General features: G+C 42.6%; 3 protein-coding genes across 9 annotated transcripts in view; 1 reads left to right on the forward strand and 2 right to left on the reverse strand.

Moving 5' to 3' along the window:
- The window catches only part of KLRG1 (killer cell lectin like receptor G1), a 39,259-nt gene extending 35,646 nt beyond the window's left edge, over positions 1 to 3,613 (reverse strand). For 2 of the 5 annotated variants that reach the window (XM_066263790.1, XM_066263779.1), the window contains exons 1-2: positions 3,333 to 3,611; positions 2,746 to 2,848 (exon numbers count right to left, since the gene is read on the reverse strand). The gene's annotated coding sequence lies outside the window, so the exon portion shown is untranslated. Of the gene's footprint in view, positions 1 to 2,745; positions 3,065 to 3,332 lie in introns of those variants that run through there. The other 3 variants (XM_066263760.1, XM_066263724.1, XM_066263742.1) reach the window with 3 other exon arrangements.
- M6PR (mannose-6-phosphate receptor, cation dependent) lies at positions 1 to 11,887 on the forward strand. 2 transcript variants are annotated; one of them, XM_066263701.1, is made up of 7 exons: positions 1 to 223; positions 4,485 to 4,661; positions 6,687 to 6,853; positions 8,219 to 8,328; positions 8,564 to 8,694; positions 9,807 to 9,933; positions 10,381 to 11,887. In XM_066263701.1, the coding sequence occupies exons 2-7, from the start codon at positions 4,486 to 4,488 to the stop codon at positions 10,501 to 10,503; spliced, it is 834 nt and encodes a 277-aa protein (XP_066119798.1). In that variant the 5' UTR covers positions 1 to 223; position 4,485; the 3' UTR covers positions 10,504 to 11,887. The 2 variants fall into 2 exon arrangements, with proteins under 2 accessions (XP_066119798.1, XP_066119808.1); XM_066263711.1 differs by having other exon boundaries at positions 4 to 223; positions 4,503 to 4,661.
- The window catches only part of PHC1 (polyhomeotic homolog 1), a 24,192-nt gene continuing 20,348 nt past the window's right edge, over positions 11,318 to 15,161 (reverse strand). For both annotated transcript variants that reach the window (XM_066263689.1, XM_066263680.1), the window contains exons 12-15: positions 14,965 to 15,073; positions 14,345 to 14,495; positions 13,717 to 13,948; positions 11,318 to 12,929 (exon numbers count right to left, since the gene is read on the reverse strand). In XM_066263689.1, the coding sequence (XP_066119786.1) occupies positions 12,775 to 12,929; positions 13,717 to 13,948; positions 14,345 to 14,495; positions 14,965 to 15,073 (647 nt within the window). In that variant the 3' untranslated portion in view covers positions 11,318 to 12,774. The remainder of the gene's footprint in view (positions 12,930 to 13,716; positions 13,949 to 14,344; positions 14,496 to 14,964; positions 15,074 to 15,161) is intronic.

Here is a 15,161-nt window from a genome sequence, read left to right on the forward strand (position 1 = left end):
CCGGGGTCTAGTGGGAGGAGCAGTTGCCGAGCGGCCGCTTGGCGCTTCCTGTTTCCGGTTCCCGGAGTGGAGCACCGCGAGGCGTCGTGGGGGGGAAGCTGGCTGTGACACGAGCTCTGGAAACGGGGTCTGCGGCTGGCCCCTCGCTGGCTCTGTCTCCCCTTCCCAGACAGGCACTTGCCTGGGGAGTCTGAACTTTGGCTACTCCCTTTGTGCGCTACACGTGAGTATGAGGGACTGGAGAGCGCTCACTCCTGGGCGTCTGTGTTAGGGTCCGGGATCGTTAAGTCTCCCTCGTCCAGGTTCTAGCCCAAACTCCAGCTCAGGACCCCTAGGGCAGAATGGAGGCGCAGGCTGAGCCACAGAGTCCGAAGGGGGTGAGGAGAAGGGACTCCCAAAACTAGAGAGGGAATTTGCGTGTGTTTGGAAGGCAGGGAATGGAAGGTCTGTAGGCGTGGAGTGTGGTTGAGGTGTTAGTGGATACCTTAGCAAGAATTTGACCTGCATCGTTGAGGGAGGTAAAGCAGCATCATTTGGAGAAGGTATGGCCCTAAGCAGTTGGAAAGTTTGGAGACTAGAATTTCTAGAACCCTGGAAGAAGTTTGAGGGGATGAGTGTATGGTGTGGAGAAGAGTAGCCAATAGAGGAATTATTCCTGTGTTCCTCTTTGTCCCGAGCTCCTGCCCTTAGGACTTAGAGCGACTTCGCTCAGCCTTGAAACACTGGGCCTTTTAGCTAATTAGTACTGCTGCTTCTGAAAGTGTAAGTTGCTGAGGACAGGAGAGCAGGGCTGCTACATCAGAAATGAGACTGGAAATTTCATTGAAAAATGAAAATAGTCATGGCTAAGGCTTGAGGGGTGAAGAGGAGAGTGGTATAGAGATGCAGTGAAGTAAACTGCTTACCAATTCTGGCTGAATTGTTGGTCCTCCCACTGAAGGAGAATTGTTTAGCATTACCAAGTAGATCTGTCATACAGTTAGATTGATTTTTCAAAACCTGCAGTCCTGCCCCATTTATCCAAACTGTCTAGACAAACTGTTGCACCTTTTGAATCGAGTTATGCACATTAAAAAAGGACTACCCAGCCTTCAGATTTCATACTCTTCCTAATACAGTTTTGCATCCCTGTATTTATCAGAAGATTTCCAGCAACTTCACGCCATGAATCGTCCAGGCTACCCCAAAAACTTCACACATACTTAATACTTGTATAACCTGGGATAAGTAACCTCTGTAAGAATCTGTTTCCTACCTTATAAAACGGAGAAATTATATCTATTTTTCTGAGTTGTGAAGATTAAGGAACAATCTAGTTAAAGCACTCAGGGCACATGCCACTGAATCAGAGAAGCAGCTTAAGCAAGCAAGAAAAAAGAATCTAAATTGATTCTCATCCTAACTTTTTGAACCAATAAATAAATGAAAGCTAGTTCAACTCAAGTGCTGACTTCAGAGTATTTAACCTTTCATCCTTTCCCAGTTTGGTGGGATTCTTTATTCTAATTTGGCAAAAAAACATCCTTCAGTTAACAGGAACTGACTCTGAGGCCAGAGAACTCAGCTTTCTGTTTGAACATCCCTCTCGAAAACTGGTCCTGGGAAAAAGTCTTGAAAGCCTAGAATGTTAAAATTTTAAATTAGGTCCATAGGAAATATAAAGAAAATTGCGTGCTAAATCAGTCTAATAAAAAGGAATCTCATTTCTCTTTAGTAACCCAGCTGGTCACATTGTGTGTTGAGCAATGAGTTAATTTAGGGAAGGTAGGAGTTTGAGGTTTGAGTTCTTTATTCCACCTCCTATGCAGTGAACTGTGTGAGGCCTTACTTCCCCTTCTCGCATTGTCAGAAAGAAAGCAAGTTATGGCTGCCTACTCTGCCCACAGAAATTGATGTTAAAGGCGATAGACATGTCGTGGTTAAGTATAAACCATAAGCTCTGAAGCCAGACTTATCTAGTTCACTCTACAAGCTGTGTCTCAGTTTTCTCATCTGTATAAATAAGGACAATAATTGTATTTACTTTAAAAAATAAAATAAAATAATGGTATTTACTGCACAGGGTTGTTGCAAGGATTAATTAGTTAGTGCATGTTAAGTGCTTCAAACTGCCTGGCAGAAGGCAAGCACTCAGAGTATTTCCTACTGGTGTTTTAAATTTGTTTATGGGGGCCTCAGACTTTATGGCTAGCTAAAAGTATTCTGTGGAAACACCTTATTAATAGTACGATAATGAATTAATGTTTGGAATACACAAAGTCAGGGAGACAACTTTCCAAGCACTTATTGTCCAAATGGAGTGTGGAAAACAAGGTCAAATGTAAGTTTTAGGAGAGTGGAGAAAATTTATTCAGGTATCACCTATTTTCCCATTTTTAAACTTATTGGTACACATTGAAATTAGAATTAGAGGACTTCAAAGAGTATTGGAATCAAAGTCCAGGTGTGTAGTATGGAAGTATTTTGTTATGAGAAAAATTCAAAAGAATTAAATCTTTGTGTCCGAAATGTTAGTGATACTATTACAAAATTAACAAGTACCAGTGGCCTGAAGAGTTACTATCAAGGTTAAATCAAGGTTTCCTGGGTGTGAAGCTGGATGAGAGAAAAGAAACTGAGTTTGGGAAGCATAGCCCTGTGTTACCATTTCTAGGGCAAGTATAAGTAGCAGGTCAATGTAAATTGACTCAATGACCCCCAAGGGTTGTCAGCAATTTGGGAGTATAGAAAGACAACTGTACTTACTGGAAATCTAGACACTCCTGAGGTTTGTGACTTGGAGAGCCTGCGGTGAGTTTTGGAAGACTTCCTCAAACCACTCATTTTGACTTAGTGGATTTCCTTCTTCCTGTAATTTAAATGATTGAATGAATTTTTAGAGATGAGACAGTAAAGTAGATAATGTCAAGTTTTAGATACAATGGCTGTGTTTCTCTCTGTTATTCTGATGAATATAAATGAAACCTGTTGGACATTCCTGAATATCAGTGTAAGTCAGGGCCCAAAATAGTCAAGTCTCTTTTTTATAATTGTATATACACTGCTCACAAAAATTAGGGGATCAGGGAACATGCAGATACTCCAGTACCTTCAGCCTTTTTTATGGTGCATTTTCACCATTGAAATAAAAGTTGCTTTTGCATCTCATTTGCATAATTGAACTTTCTTTGACTTGTCATTTGCTTGTTCTTGTTTAATAAAAACAAATCAAATGCTTCTTTTTTTTATCGCTTCATATTTATTTTGAAATATCCGCTAATTTTTGTGAGCAATATATTTTAAGTGTCTTCCAAATAGACCTATCAAGTATCAAATTCTAATTTGAATATTACCTTAGTGAAGGCTACTGGTTTAAGCGGTATTTATGAACTGTGGCCCCTGCACACAATTTTCAGCTCTTCATTTCCTGCATTTACAGCAAGTTCCAGGCAGAGCCCCCATCCCTCTGGCCTCAGCTTCTTCCCTTTAGATATGTGGCCAGCAAAGTAAGAAAAACAAGCAAACTGAGCTTGGTTGATACTGCCAGGAGCATGTGCTTTTGTCAAAGATTAAGCCATGCATGCCTAAGTATACAAGGCTGGTATAGTGAAACTGTGCAAAGTTTAAGTATTAAACTTTAAATAATGAGATATCACAATCTAACTTTTTACCAAACAGTAAAAATGCAAAGATGTCTCCATTCAGGCTGTCATTAATTTTTTTGTTCTTTCCAACACTTCTCATCCCCATAGTGTGTTCTGAAGGACTCACCTGTGAATTAGACTGAAGGTTACATGTATATGAGCTTCCTGATAATGGGTTCTTTTGGCACGGATATTAAAATGTACTATTTGTTGCATATACTTAAGAATCTTATACTTTATGCATTATCAAAATACCATTCATTGGTGGTACCTAAGTATTCCCTAGGCCATTGGTTGGTCCTTGACACTTTCTAGAACAACAACAACAAAAAAAATGTGTCTTTTTTTCCAGTGGAGCTGAGGAGTTGGTAAACTGCCTTAAAAGGTAAGATAGTCTATTTTAAGCACACCTTGCAGAAATCAGCGACAACCTGTAGACACTAATCCTTTGTGAAGGCCAATGTTGTCCTCTTACTTGAATGTACATTGTGCCCCTGTGCTGAAGGGGCACAAGGACAGCAGGTGAGCAGTGGTGTCTGGCAATGGAGTCAGCTAGGAAGAGGCTTTCAAAATAAATTTGAAAAAGGAAAAAAAGAAGTCTAGAGATCTGACAGTCCAACCCAGAATATTAAAAGAGGGAAAAAGAACTTGGATGAGAGCTAAAATCTTGAAATAGACAAGAAATAAAAACCAATGTCATAATAATGAAGAAAACTGACTATATTGTGCAATATGCAGGGTGATAGATGGAAGATAAAAAGGTTTAAAAAGATACTTTTCATTTATTACATATTCATGTTCTTTATCTCTGTCCCTTCTCTCCTGATCCCTTCTCCCCAACACACACCTATCTGCTAAAAGGATGGTCCCCTTCTGCAGCTATGGAAGGACAGGACTACTGCTGTTACTCCTGGCTGTCATGGTAAGAGAATCCTGGCAGGCAGAAGAAAAAACCTGCGACCTGGTAGGAGAAAAGGGTAGAGAGTCAGAGAGAGAGTTGGCTGTACTGAAGAGGATGACACCACTGTTCAACAAAAGGTAAAAATGAGAAGATCCTTAAAGGGCTAGAGCAGAGCAGCGGTTCTCAACCTGTGGGTCGCGACCCCAGCGGGGTCGCCTAAAGCCATCGGAAAATACATAATGCATATCAGGTATTTACATTCCGAATCATAACTGTAGCAAAATTACAGTTATGAAGTAGCCACCAAAATTATTTTTTGGTTTGGGGTCACCGCAACATGAGGAACTGTATTATGGAGTCACGGCATTAGAAAGGTTGAGAACCACTGGGCTAAAGAAACTAATGTGTTTTGTTTGTTTTTCTCCCCACCCTCTCCAGATAACCTCTGGTATTCCTCTCAGCACCCATGGACCCCAGCTCCCTAATCCTTAATATTCCCTAGATTTCCAGACCTTCTGAGACCCCACAGACCCCCAAATCAAGATACCCCTGGGCCCTGGTATCAACCCAACTCCCAGAACCACTGGCCTCTAATCCTCCCCAGTACCCTTAGACCCCCACAGACACCGCCCCCCCCCCTGCAATGCTCTAGGCCTCTGGGTGGGGGGGTTGCTCTGAGAGGAAGGTGGTTGTGAGTGACATCCACCAGAGAAGGAATGCATATATAATAACCTCATCTCTTCTTTATCTGGGATAGCTGGTGCTATTATACTTTTTTTTTTTATGATACAGAGCAAATTCTCAACCCAAGTTTTAGTAGTTGTGTGCAGTTCTCTAATGCAAAAGAGTAGCTGTTTCTAAGATTGAATCCAAGAGACCAGTTTGTAGGATTTTTTTTTTTTTTTTTTTTTTAGCAAGAAAGACAGAGCAGGACAGATAGGAACAGATAAACAGAAGGAGAGAGATGAGACGCATCAATTTTTCTCTGCAGCTCCTTATTTGTTCATTGATTGCTTTCTCATATGTGCCTTGACGGGGTGGGGGGGGTGGGGTGAGGGTGGAACTATGGCCTAGCCAGTGACCCCTTAATCAAGCCAGTGACCTTAGCCTTCAGACCAGCAACCTTTGGGCTCAGCTAGTGACCATGGGTCATATCTATGATCCCATGTTCAAGCCAGCAACCCCACGCTCAAGCCGGATGAGCCTGTGCTCAAGCCAGCAGCCTCGGGGTTTTTTTGTTTTGTTTTATTTTGTATTTTTTTCCAAAGCCAGAAATGGGGAGGCAGTCAGACAAACTCCCACATGCACCCAACCGGGATCCACCCTGCACACCCACCAGGGGGTGATGCTCTGCCCATCTGGGGCGTTGCTCTGTTGCAACCAGAGCCATTCTAGCACCTGAGGCAGAGGCCACAGAGCCATCCTCAGCACCCGGGCCAACTCTGCTCCAATGGAGCCTTGGCTGTGGGAGGGGAAGAGAGAGACAGAGAGGAAGGAGAGGGGCAGGGGTGGAGAAGCAGATGGGCGCTTCTCCTGTGTGCCCTGGCTGGGAATTGAACCTGGGAGTCCTGCACGCTAGGCTGACGCTCTACCACTGAGCCAACCAGCCAGGGCCAGCCTTGGGGTTTTGAAAGTGGGTCCTCTGCATCTCAGTCTGATACTCTGTCCACTGTGCCACCACCAGGTCAGGCACTTGTAAGAATTTAAAAAACATTAGATGCTTCATGTAATATAATAGGACTTTAGAAGTATTAAATAAGCATTTCTAGGCATATACAAGTCATCAGATGTGTCAGGAATCTTCAGGTATATTAATCTGAAGATAATATTTAAGCAACAAGGGAGTATCCCGTGAACATAAACTCTGTTCATGGGGAGGTAGTAGCTAACACTTCAGCATAGTGTAGAGCCAGGTATTCTAGGAATATCTAGCAATCTGGGATGGTATATTTTAATCAGTCCTTATCAACTGATTAATGGTCTTATTAGGATCATGGATATCTCATAATTCAACAGATACTATTACATTTAGCTGTGACATTAGGTAAATAAATTGAATGCATCTTTTGGGGGATCAGACTGGGGATAAAACGAAGAAAGGCTGTTATACCTAAGGCTAATAGCCAGTAACTCTTCTCTTCTTTCTTCTCACTTCCTGACAGCTTTGAGAGCACTGTGGGCCAGGGCCCAGACACGTATATGTATATATTCAGGGTGTGCCGGGAAGCTGGCAACCATTCCACTGGGGCAGGCCTGGTGCAGATCAACAAAAGTAATGGGAAGGAGACGGTGGTGGGGAGAATCAACGAGACTCACATCTTCAATGGAAGTAAGACAATCCCTGTTGACTGATTCACTGATCCCAAGTTAGTCTCTTGGACAATCCTGTATGTCTTTCTCAGTCTTCGGAATATCTTATGGTGTATGGTTCAGCACACCTGAGATTGTAAGCCACAGCTCCTCTGGCTTACAAGGCTCGGGCCATTTATTGTTTGTTTTAAAGTTAGTGGGAAACGGCCTGACCTGTGGTGGCGCAGTGGATAAAGCGTCGACCTGGAAATGCTGAGGTCGCCAGTTTGAAACCCTGGGCTTGCCTGGTCAAGGCACATATGGGAGTTGATGCTTCCAGCTCCTCCCCCCTTCTCTCTATCTGTCTCTGTCCTCTCTCTCCTCTCTAAAAAAATATGAATAATAATAAAAAAAAAGTTAGTGGGAAACTTATGCCAAAAAAAAAGAATCTAGCTGCAATTGCATAGCCTGGAGTCCTTTTAATACTTAATGAGTTTTTTATGCTAGGCTTGAAAATACCAACTACCACTATTCATCAAATTAATCGGACTTTGCCAGTTAAGTTTTAAGATCAAATTTTGTAAATCAGTCCACAAAAATTTTCTTACCAACTTGTGATAGTGATAGTGATGGTGATAATCTCAAAAGTCATAAAGTCTTATTTCTGGAAAAGACTATGTGAATACCTATAATCTAATTCCTTTCCTTAGGTAGATAAACAGATTGTCCCTCCAGTACCAGTTGTTCCTATAAATAATGTAAATAAAAGAAACAGAATTTGGGACTATGGGTCAAAAGACTTGATTTTTAACACATAGCATATTTACTTGGTCCTGTGACTGAAAATCACTTCACTTTTTTTACTTTGTTTTCATGTATGTAAAATTGGAAGCAGAATTCTTACCTTATTGACCTCACATGACTGTTGAATCAAATGATACTTTGCAGAAGAAATTTGAATGTATAAATACTAAAGAAAAATAAATGCCTCCTAGTCTTAAAAGTCATCTACTTTGGACTTATCTGTAGCTGATTTAAGTCTTAGCTTTCCCCTGCCACCCAGTAATTGTATGGAACCTCTTCTTTTGATGTTAGCAGGTGTTTAGGAAATGTGAACCATTGTTAAGATGGGTCATAACTGTTTTTGCACTATCAACTACCTGCCTTGAATGTGAAAAATTTTTCTGTGAATTTCTGATTCTTAGTTGTCTAAGCAAGGGAATATAAAACTGGTAAATCAGCCAAGTTTTAGCTTGGCATTTCCAGTATACAGAGCTCTTACTGATGAGGGTTATTTTTATTAAAACCGATTTGTCTGAACGTCCCAATTTGACTTTACCATAGTAGCCAGGTCTGCCTCTGCTTTCCCCCACCCCAAAACTCCATTTTCTTTGTCCCTCCCCAGGTAATTGGATCATGCTGATCTATAAAGGGGGTGATGAATATGACAGTCACTGTGACAAGGAGCAGCGGCGGGCAGTGGTGATGATCTCCTGCAATCGACACACCCTAGCGGTGAGGCACCCTGGGGCATATGAGCCTAGAGAGGAAATGAAAGGACTGACCTGAGGTGGGGGAGTATTTCCAGAGGGCACAAGACACATTGGGTTGGATTAGAGAAAACTAGAAGTTCAATTTTACCGTGTCATAGACACCCATCTTCTAACATACATGGAAAATGGGTTTTTTCTTTATTTTAGATGGAGTCAAAAGAACATTTTAAATATGTGCGCTCTCCTTTCATTATCAGGGCAATTTTAACCCTGTGTTTGAAGAACGAAGCAAAGTCCAAGAGTGTTTCTACCTTTTTGAGATGGATAGTAGCCTGGCCTGTTCTGCAGAGGTCTCCCGCCTCAGTGTGGGTTCTATCTTACTTGTCACGTGAGTACTCTTTCCCTTACCAGTCCAAGCCTTTCTTTTTTTTAACTCATAATTTCTTAGATGCATGTGGGCATCGTGTGTGTGAGAGATAAAAGAACTCTGCGTGAAAACCCATTAAACTCTGACTATACAGGTTTTTAAAAGTGAGATGTTTTGCCCTGGCCGGTTGGCTCAGTGGTAGAGCGTTGGCCTGGCGTGCAGAAGTCCCAGGTTCAATTCCCAGCCAGGGCACATAGGAGAAGTGCCCATCTGCCTCTCCACCCCTCCCCCTCTCCTTCCTCTCTGTATCTCACTTCCCCTCCCACAGCCGAGGCTCCTTTGGAGCAAAAGATGGCCTGGGTGCTGCGGATAGCTCCTTGGCCTCTGCCCCAGGCGCTAGAGTGTCTCTGGTCGCGGCAGACGCCCCCTGGTGGGTGTGCCAGGTGGATCCCAGTCGGGCACATGCGGGAGTCTGTCTGACTGCTTCCCTGTTTCCAGCTTCAGAAAAGTGAAAAAAAAAAAAAAAGTGAGATGTTTTGTCCCCAGTAAATATTCAGATTTGAAGGTGCTTTTTTGCAGTACTGGAGGGCTGGACAGTTTTGGATACTATCCCATTAGATCAGTGATTTTCAACTGGGGTGCTGCAAGGATTTTTAAAACATTCAGTAACTGACTTTAGTCAGAGGCACTGACCCCTTTTTCCTTAGATTGTCAAATAAAAATGACAATGACCAACAAAATAGCCATCTGGTGTGAATGACTTAAAATTATATATTTTTGTCAAGTTGGCAAAAAATATATTTTTTGGTGTGCTACGGAATTTTACTAGTTTATGTGTGCCATGAGATTAAAATGGTTGAAAATCGCTACATTAGAACTTTTGGACGAGCAGAATTATCTAATGGTGACTTCTAGCAGAAATCATCACGTTTTTTTCTGAGTGCTTTACTTTTCTCAGACAGTGCTCTAATTGGTTTTCTATGGGAGCTATCCGCCCCCTTTTTCATTATCTTCACTATCCCCCTGCCCCGTTTCATAAGCTGTTTTGTAGAAACAGTTAATGAGTATAAATTGTCCTTAGTATTTGAGTTTTACTATTCCTTGGTTTTTGAGTTTAGCTTTTTCTTCGGCAGGTTTGCATCACTAGTTGCTGTCTATATCATCGGGGGATTCCTATACCAACGACTGGTGGTGGGAGCCAAGGGCATGGAGCAATTTCCCCACTTAGCCTTCTGGCAGGATGTTGGCAACCTGGTAGCAGTAAGTAATGGCAGCTGGCCAAGCCTGTAGCCAGCACACAAGGTTGAGGGACCAGCCATCCAGGTTTGTCCAGTCCGAGGGGTTTCTTGAGACAGAGGCCTTGGGTGCTAAAACAGAAGGTCCAGCAAATCAAGACAGTTGGTTGCCCTCATACCAACATAGCATCTTACTGTCTAGCCTTGCTAAGACTTGGCTGGAAGAGCAACGCTGGTGCTTAGATTAGGAATCTGATAGTTGTTAAGGGGCCTGCATAGGAAGGGGAGACCTAATTTCTCCTTCCTTTCCAAATTCAGTTTAGGCTCTGAGAGCTTTCAGGCTTTCTCTTCATTATCCCTGAAGAAACCTATATATGTAGTTCTTTCTGCATTTTTAGACCATAAATATACTTTGTCTTTCCCTAAAGTTGGTTATTCTAAATTATAATTTCCTTTGTTTCTTTCTCTACAGGATGGTTGTGACTTCGTGTGCCGTTCTAAACCCCGAAATGTGCCTGCTACATACCGTGGTGTGGGGGATGATCAGCTGGGGGAGGAGTCAGAAGAAAGGGATGATCACTTACTACCAATGTGAATGCACTTTATTTGCACAGCTTCCTGGATCCCCAAACCAAAGCATACTCGGCCAGATTTCTTAGTCTCCACCAGTCTCTTCTCACCCTTAATGCTGCTCTTGCTTTCCAGTTGCTTTTGGTTTGCTTCCTCTTCTCACTAGTAGAAATGCCTTCCCTTTGTTCCCTACTTTTGGCTTTTCCTCTAGGGACATAACAGTTGTAGGTGAGAGATGGTATAATAGGGCCTGTGACAAGAGGCACAATCTCTTGGTGTAGGAAGGTACACAGGATAACTATGAGCAAAAGCATATGGCAGGCTCACTGACCCTTTTCAAAACACATTTTCACAAATTTTGAGACACTGCAATTCTTTAATTAAAAAAGCAAACATTATTTATACAAGGTTGGATCGCTTTCATGCTCTTACTCTGTACCCTACAGTAGTCTCCATGAGAACCTAGATGTAATTTCTTGCTGCTTGGAACTACTTAATAGTGATTACTTGGTTGCCATCCGAGTACTGCCATTTGGTCTGAGCCTAGAGATGTAGACCTGCTTTTCCCACCTCTGGGCCTAGGATGGGAACAGTGAGAAATTTTCCAGTTAGAAGATAAGGTACCAGCACATCATTTGTTAGCATTGGAGTAACTGTAGCTGGAATTGGGTCCTGGATTGTGGTTTTAGTTTACTAGTTTATATGTAGCAAAATACCTTAATCCAGGAGTCCAGCTTATTAGAAAGGGAAACTGAAAGTGACCTCTGTGCTACATGAGTTCCAGAAAAGGAGTCTGTTTACCTTTTAGTGGGATCCCTTTGATGGCTTTTTTCTCCCACTTGTAGTAGAAGTTGGCAAAGCAGTTCTTACCAGTGTTTCTAAACATGTTGCACTTTTCACAGGCATGTCATTTTGACTATTCTTTTCAGTCTTCTGGAAAGGGAATGGAGGCAGAAGCAGGTCTAGGGCTCTGCCATCCTGTGCTCTGGGTGTGGATTTCCACTACACCTGTCCCTGCTTCTGGCTCAGGAAAGGATCTTCTTGCTCATATTTCTGTGTGAGAAATTTTTAATGCTCTGATGCTTCCACCTATTTAGGCCATGTGCCCCCAAACCTATCCTGTCTATTTAATAGTGAACCTGTGCCGTGGGAGAGGCATGGCTCCATGGGACACAGCGTGGAGTCAGTGGGCAGGGGCCTGTTACAGCCTTAGAGGAGGTGAAATTATTTCATTCTTGGACTTTTAAATACTATTTGAATGATTTTTTTCTTTCTATACATGGAAAATGTTACAAGATCATCTTATTTGTTTGCATCCCTCCCCCACTCGGGTGTTTTAAAAATGCAAAAAAAGAAAAAATATATCATTTTTGTACAAAAATACTTGAAAGATTAAAAAAAGAAAATACGTTGGTCTAGTCATTTGTGTAGAAGAAGGTAGAGACACTGGATTGGAGTAAGAGACAACTGAGACCAATTTTTATCCTTTACTGAGGAGGAAAAAAATATTTAATATTTTTGTTGTATAAGGAATAGTGCCCGAGGCAGGTATTTACACTCCTGACCTCAGCCTCACACACTCCTGTTTATAAAGCTATAGGACAGAGCAGAGTTGGAGTTGAAAATAAAGGGGAGAAGACAACAGAATGGAAGGGAGCAAGGAGATGCAGAAAAACTGATGACAGCCACGTGTATGCCAAACACTTTTTAGTCTCTGCAGCAAATCAGAATGATGCCAGCCAAGTCTCTGTACTGGCTGGTGAGCCTGCCATGGACACAGGAGAAAATATTCAAAAATAAGGGAATGAGTGGTGACAAAACAGCCAGAGCTACAGTCAGACAATCCAGAGGCAGCACCAGATTTCACTACTTGTGTCACATGAGCTAGAAGAATCCTACCTCCGACCGTGGAGGTATACCTACATCCCACCATCTCCTTCCTTACCACACTGGGTATTCCTCTGAGAACTGAGACCCTGGCTAGACACTCTACTCCAGGATAAGGCTGAGTAGTACCAGTTCTCTAGACTTACTCTTTTATAAGATTGGATCAGAGTAGGTGAAAATGGTGAGAATTGTACAGATTTTAAAAAATAGAGCCCAGAGAAAATGTCAAAGCTCCAACAGGTAGCACCAGCAACCAACTCTTGCGCTTTCCTTCCCTGTCTTAGTAATCCCCTCTGCAGACTTACATAATTGGAACAGTTCTTTATTCCCTGGAAAGTCTGCTGGTACCAGGTTATAACCCGGACCGTGGGGAGTATCTGCCTCAAGCTGCTTTGTGCAAGAGGCCACCTTAGGTCTCCTTGAGGACATTAATCTTGGCGCATATCTTGAGGGCAGGGCCCAGCTTGATGTTCATGGCAGTCATAAGATGTTCCTCTTTAAGTAATAAAAGGGCCTGTCCATCAATCTCCTGGGAACGAAACTCTTCTGCAATCTCTTGACAGCCTAGAAAGAAATGGTGGGAATATGTATGAGAAAAGATGGCAGCACCAGAGGTTAGGAGGGAAAACGGAAGATGAAAAGTAAATGGAGACCTAGTAATGGTTAATCCCACAGTACATGGCCTAAATTCAGTAATATGGAGGGTTGAGATGACAAGCGTTGGAAGCAAAAGGAAATCGGAGAGCAGCTGGCTATTAGGAGACCTAAAATGGAAGGATTAGGTTTTTCAACCATAGAAATCTTTCAAATAGCTTGATGAGCTGAAAAGGGTGAGAGCAAAGATAAATGTGGGGTTTTTTTGCATGAGAAAGGAAAGTTAAGATTGGCCCTTGTAACACTCGTTTAAGAGCATAGAATTCAAATAGCAAGAAGGGTAGGGTGATTTTCTTTACTGGAAAAAACCACCCTTTGGTCAAGAATAACCTTGTAAATATTCCTGTCTTGAAGAAAGTGGGAAAACAATGGCCTCTTATTTTCTAATCCCCTTCTCCATTGAAAAAAGTCATCTCTCCATAGTAGGTATCATAGTCACATATAAAAATATACTGTCAAAAAATTATTGGTAAGAAATATAGCTGAATCATAAGAGATGAAAATCAAACACTGAAACTTGACAAGGTGACAACTAAGGAAATTAGTAAACTAGATGTGGGTAAGTAACTTGAACAAATATCAAGAGCCTTTAAGCCTCTACTGCTTCAAAGTGAGTTACATTCCATTACTGAGGCCTGCACAAAGACCTAAGGAAAAAAACAAAGCATGTATGTGACTGGATTCTGTTGCATAGTACCTTGTAGAGAGGCAATAAACTCATAAACCTCCTCTACACTCCAACGGCTAGGATTACTGGACAGGAACACGGGGTTGATGCCATGTAATTCTGGCGTAGGTGGAGCTGTATTGGGGTTCCCCAGGTCCCGTTCTCCGTGCCCAGCTCTCACTGATAAAGGCCCAGGAGATGTTGGAGAGAGTGCTTCATCATAGCTGGAATTATCTGAACCCCTGCTAGAGTCCTCTTGACCCTTTAAAGAAAACCGAAGAACAGTGAGGTCATGGAGAAGTTTTCTCTCCCCTCCCCAACCACCCAAGGTTTGGGTTAACATTGGGCATGGAGGGCAAACAAATCTTACCCTGTACTTCATTTGCAAATGTCCAAAGTCACCAATCTACACTCAAGTACCTTCTGAGTATAAACTATCACTTTCTTGATTCTCCCCTTCTACCAAAGATTGTTCCAGATTTTTGCTACTCAGATGTGTAAGGATTAATGGATATACATGAACCAGTCATCAGAGGAGAGAAGACAAAACAAACCAGGGTGTCGGAATCTGGAGTGATGCAATCAAGGCAAAACCGGAGTTCTGGTCTCAGTGTATAGGCCCATTTTAAAGGTAGCTGGCTCTGGGACAGCAGCTTACCCGGTGGCGCTTGCCCTGGATCTTGGCACGGGCAATGTCAGAGGAGCTGCGTCGGGGTCCACGCCGCCGAACACGAGCATAGTTGGCTTCTTGAAAGTCTTTCATTTTTTTCCTCTTAAGCCGGAACTGGTGGCTACAGCTCACATTATACCTACAGGGCAGGCACATGTACATCAAAGGTGCTCTAGAAAACTACCTTGCTACCTTGTGCTAAAGGTGCATTGGTATTTTAAGAGCTAATTTGGGGAAGACTATGAAAGTAAAGGAAACATTATATATCAGTGTGAGCCCTGACCAGGTGGTTCAGTGAATCAAGTGTCATCCCTGCACACCAAGGTTCTGGGTTTGATCCCCGGTGTGGCATGGAGAAGTAATGAGTGCACAACTAAATGGAATAACTAAGTGGAACAGTGAGTAGATGCTTCTCTTTCTCTATCTCTCTCTCTCTCGCCCCCTACCTTTCTCCCTGTCTCTCTCTCTCAAATCAATGGAAAATTTTAACTATGTGTATGTGTGTATATGTGTGTGCGTCTGTATCAGCTGTAAGATGGTCCTAGGGAAGGGTGTAACATTACATGAAAGAACCACTGCTGCAGGCGAGGAGGGGCTGCCTCCAGTACCTCTTAGCACAAGTCATGGAGCAGAATCTCTTGGAGCCGCGAAACTGCTCTGCAGGGGCGTACTTCCCACAGTACTCACACTTCAGGAGATTCGCCTTCTTATCTAGCTCTGAAAAATAAGGCATGATCACTTGAAAGCTGTCATCAGTTTCTGCTGCTGTTCAAACCGTTATAGGCCCCGAGCTGGACTCTTAATG

Source organism: Saccopteryx bilineata, chromosome 1, assembly GCF_036850765.1.
Source record: "Saccopteryx bilineata isolate mSacBil1 chromosome 1, mSacBil1_pri_phased_curated, whole genome shotgun sequence".
NCBI lineage: Eukaryota > Metazoa > Chordata > Mammalia > Chiroptera > Emballonuridae > Saccopteryx > Saccopteryx bilineata.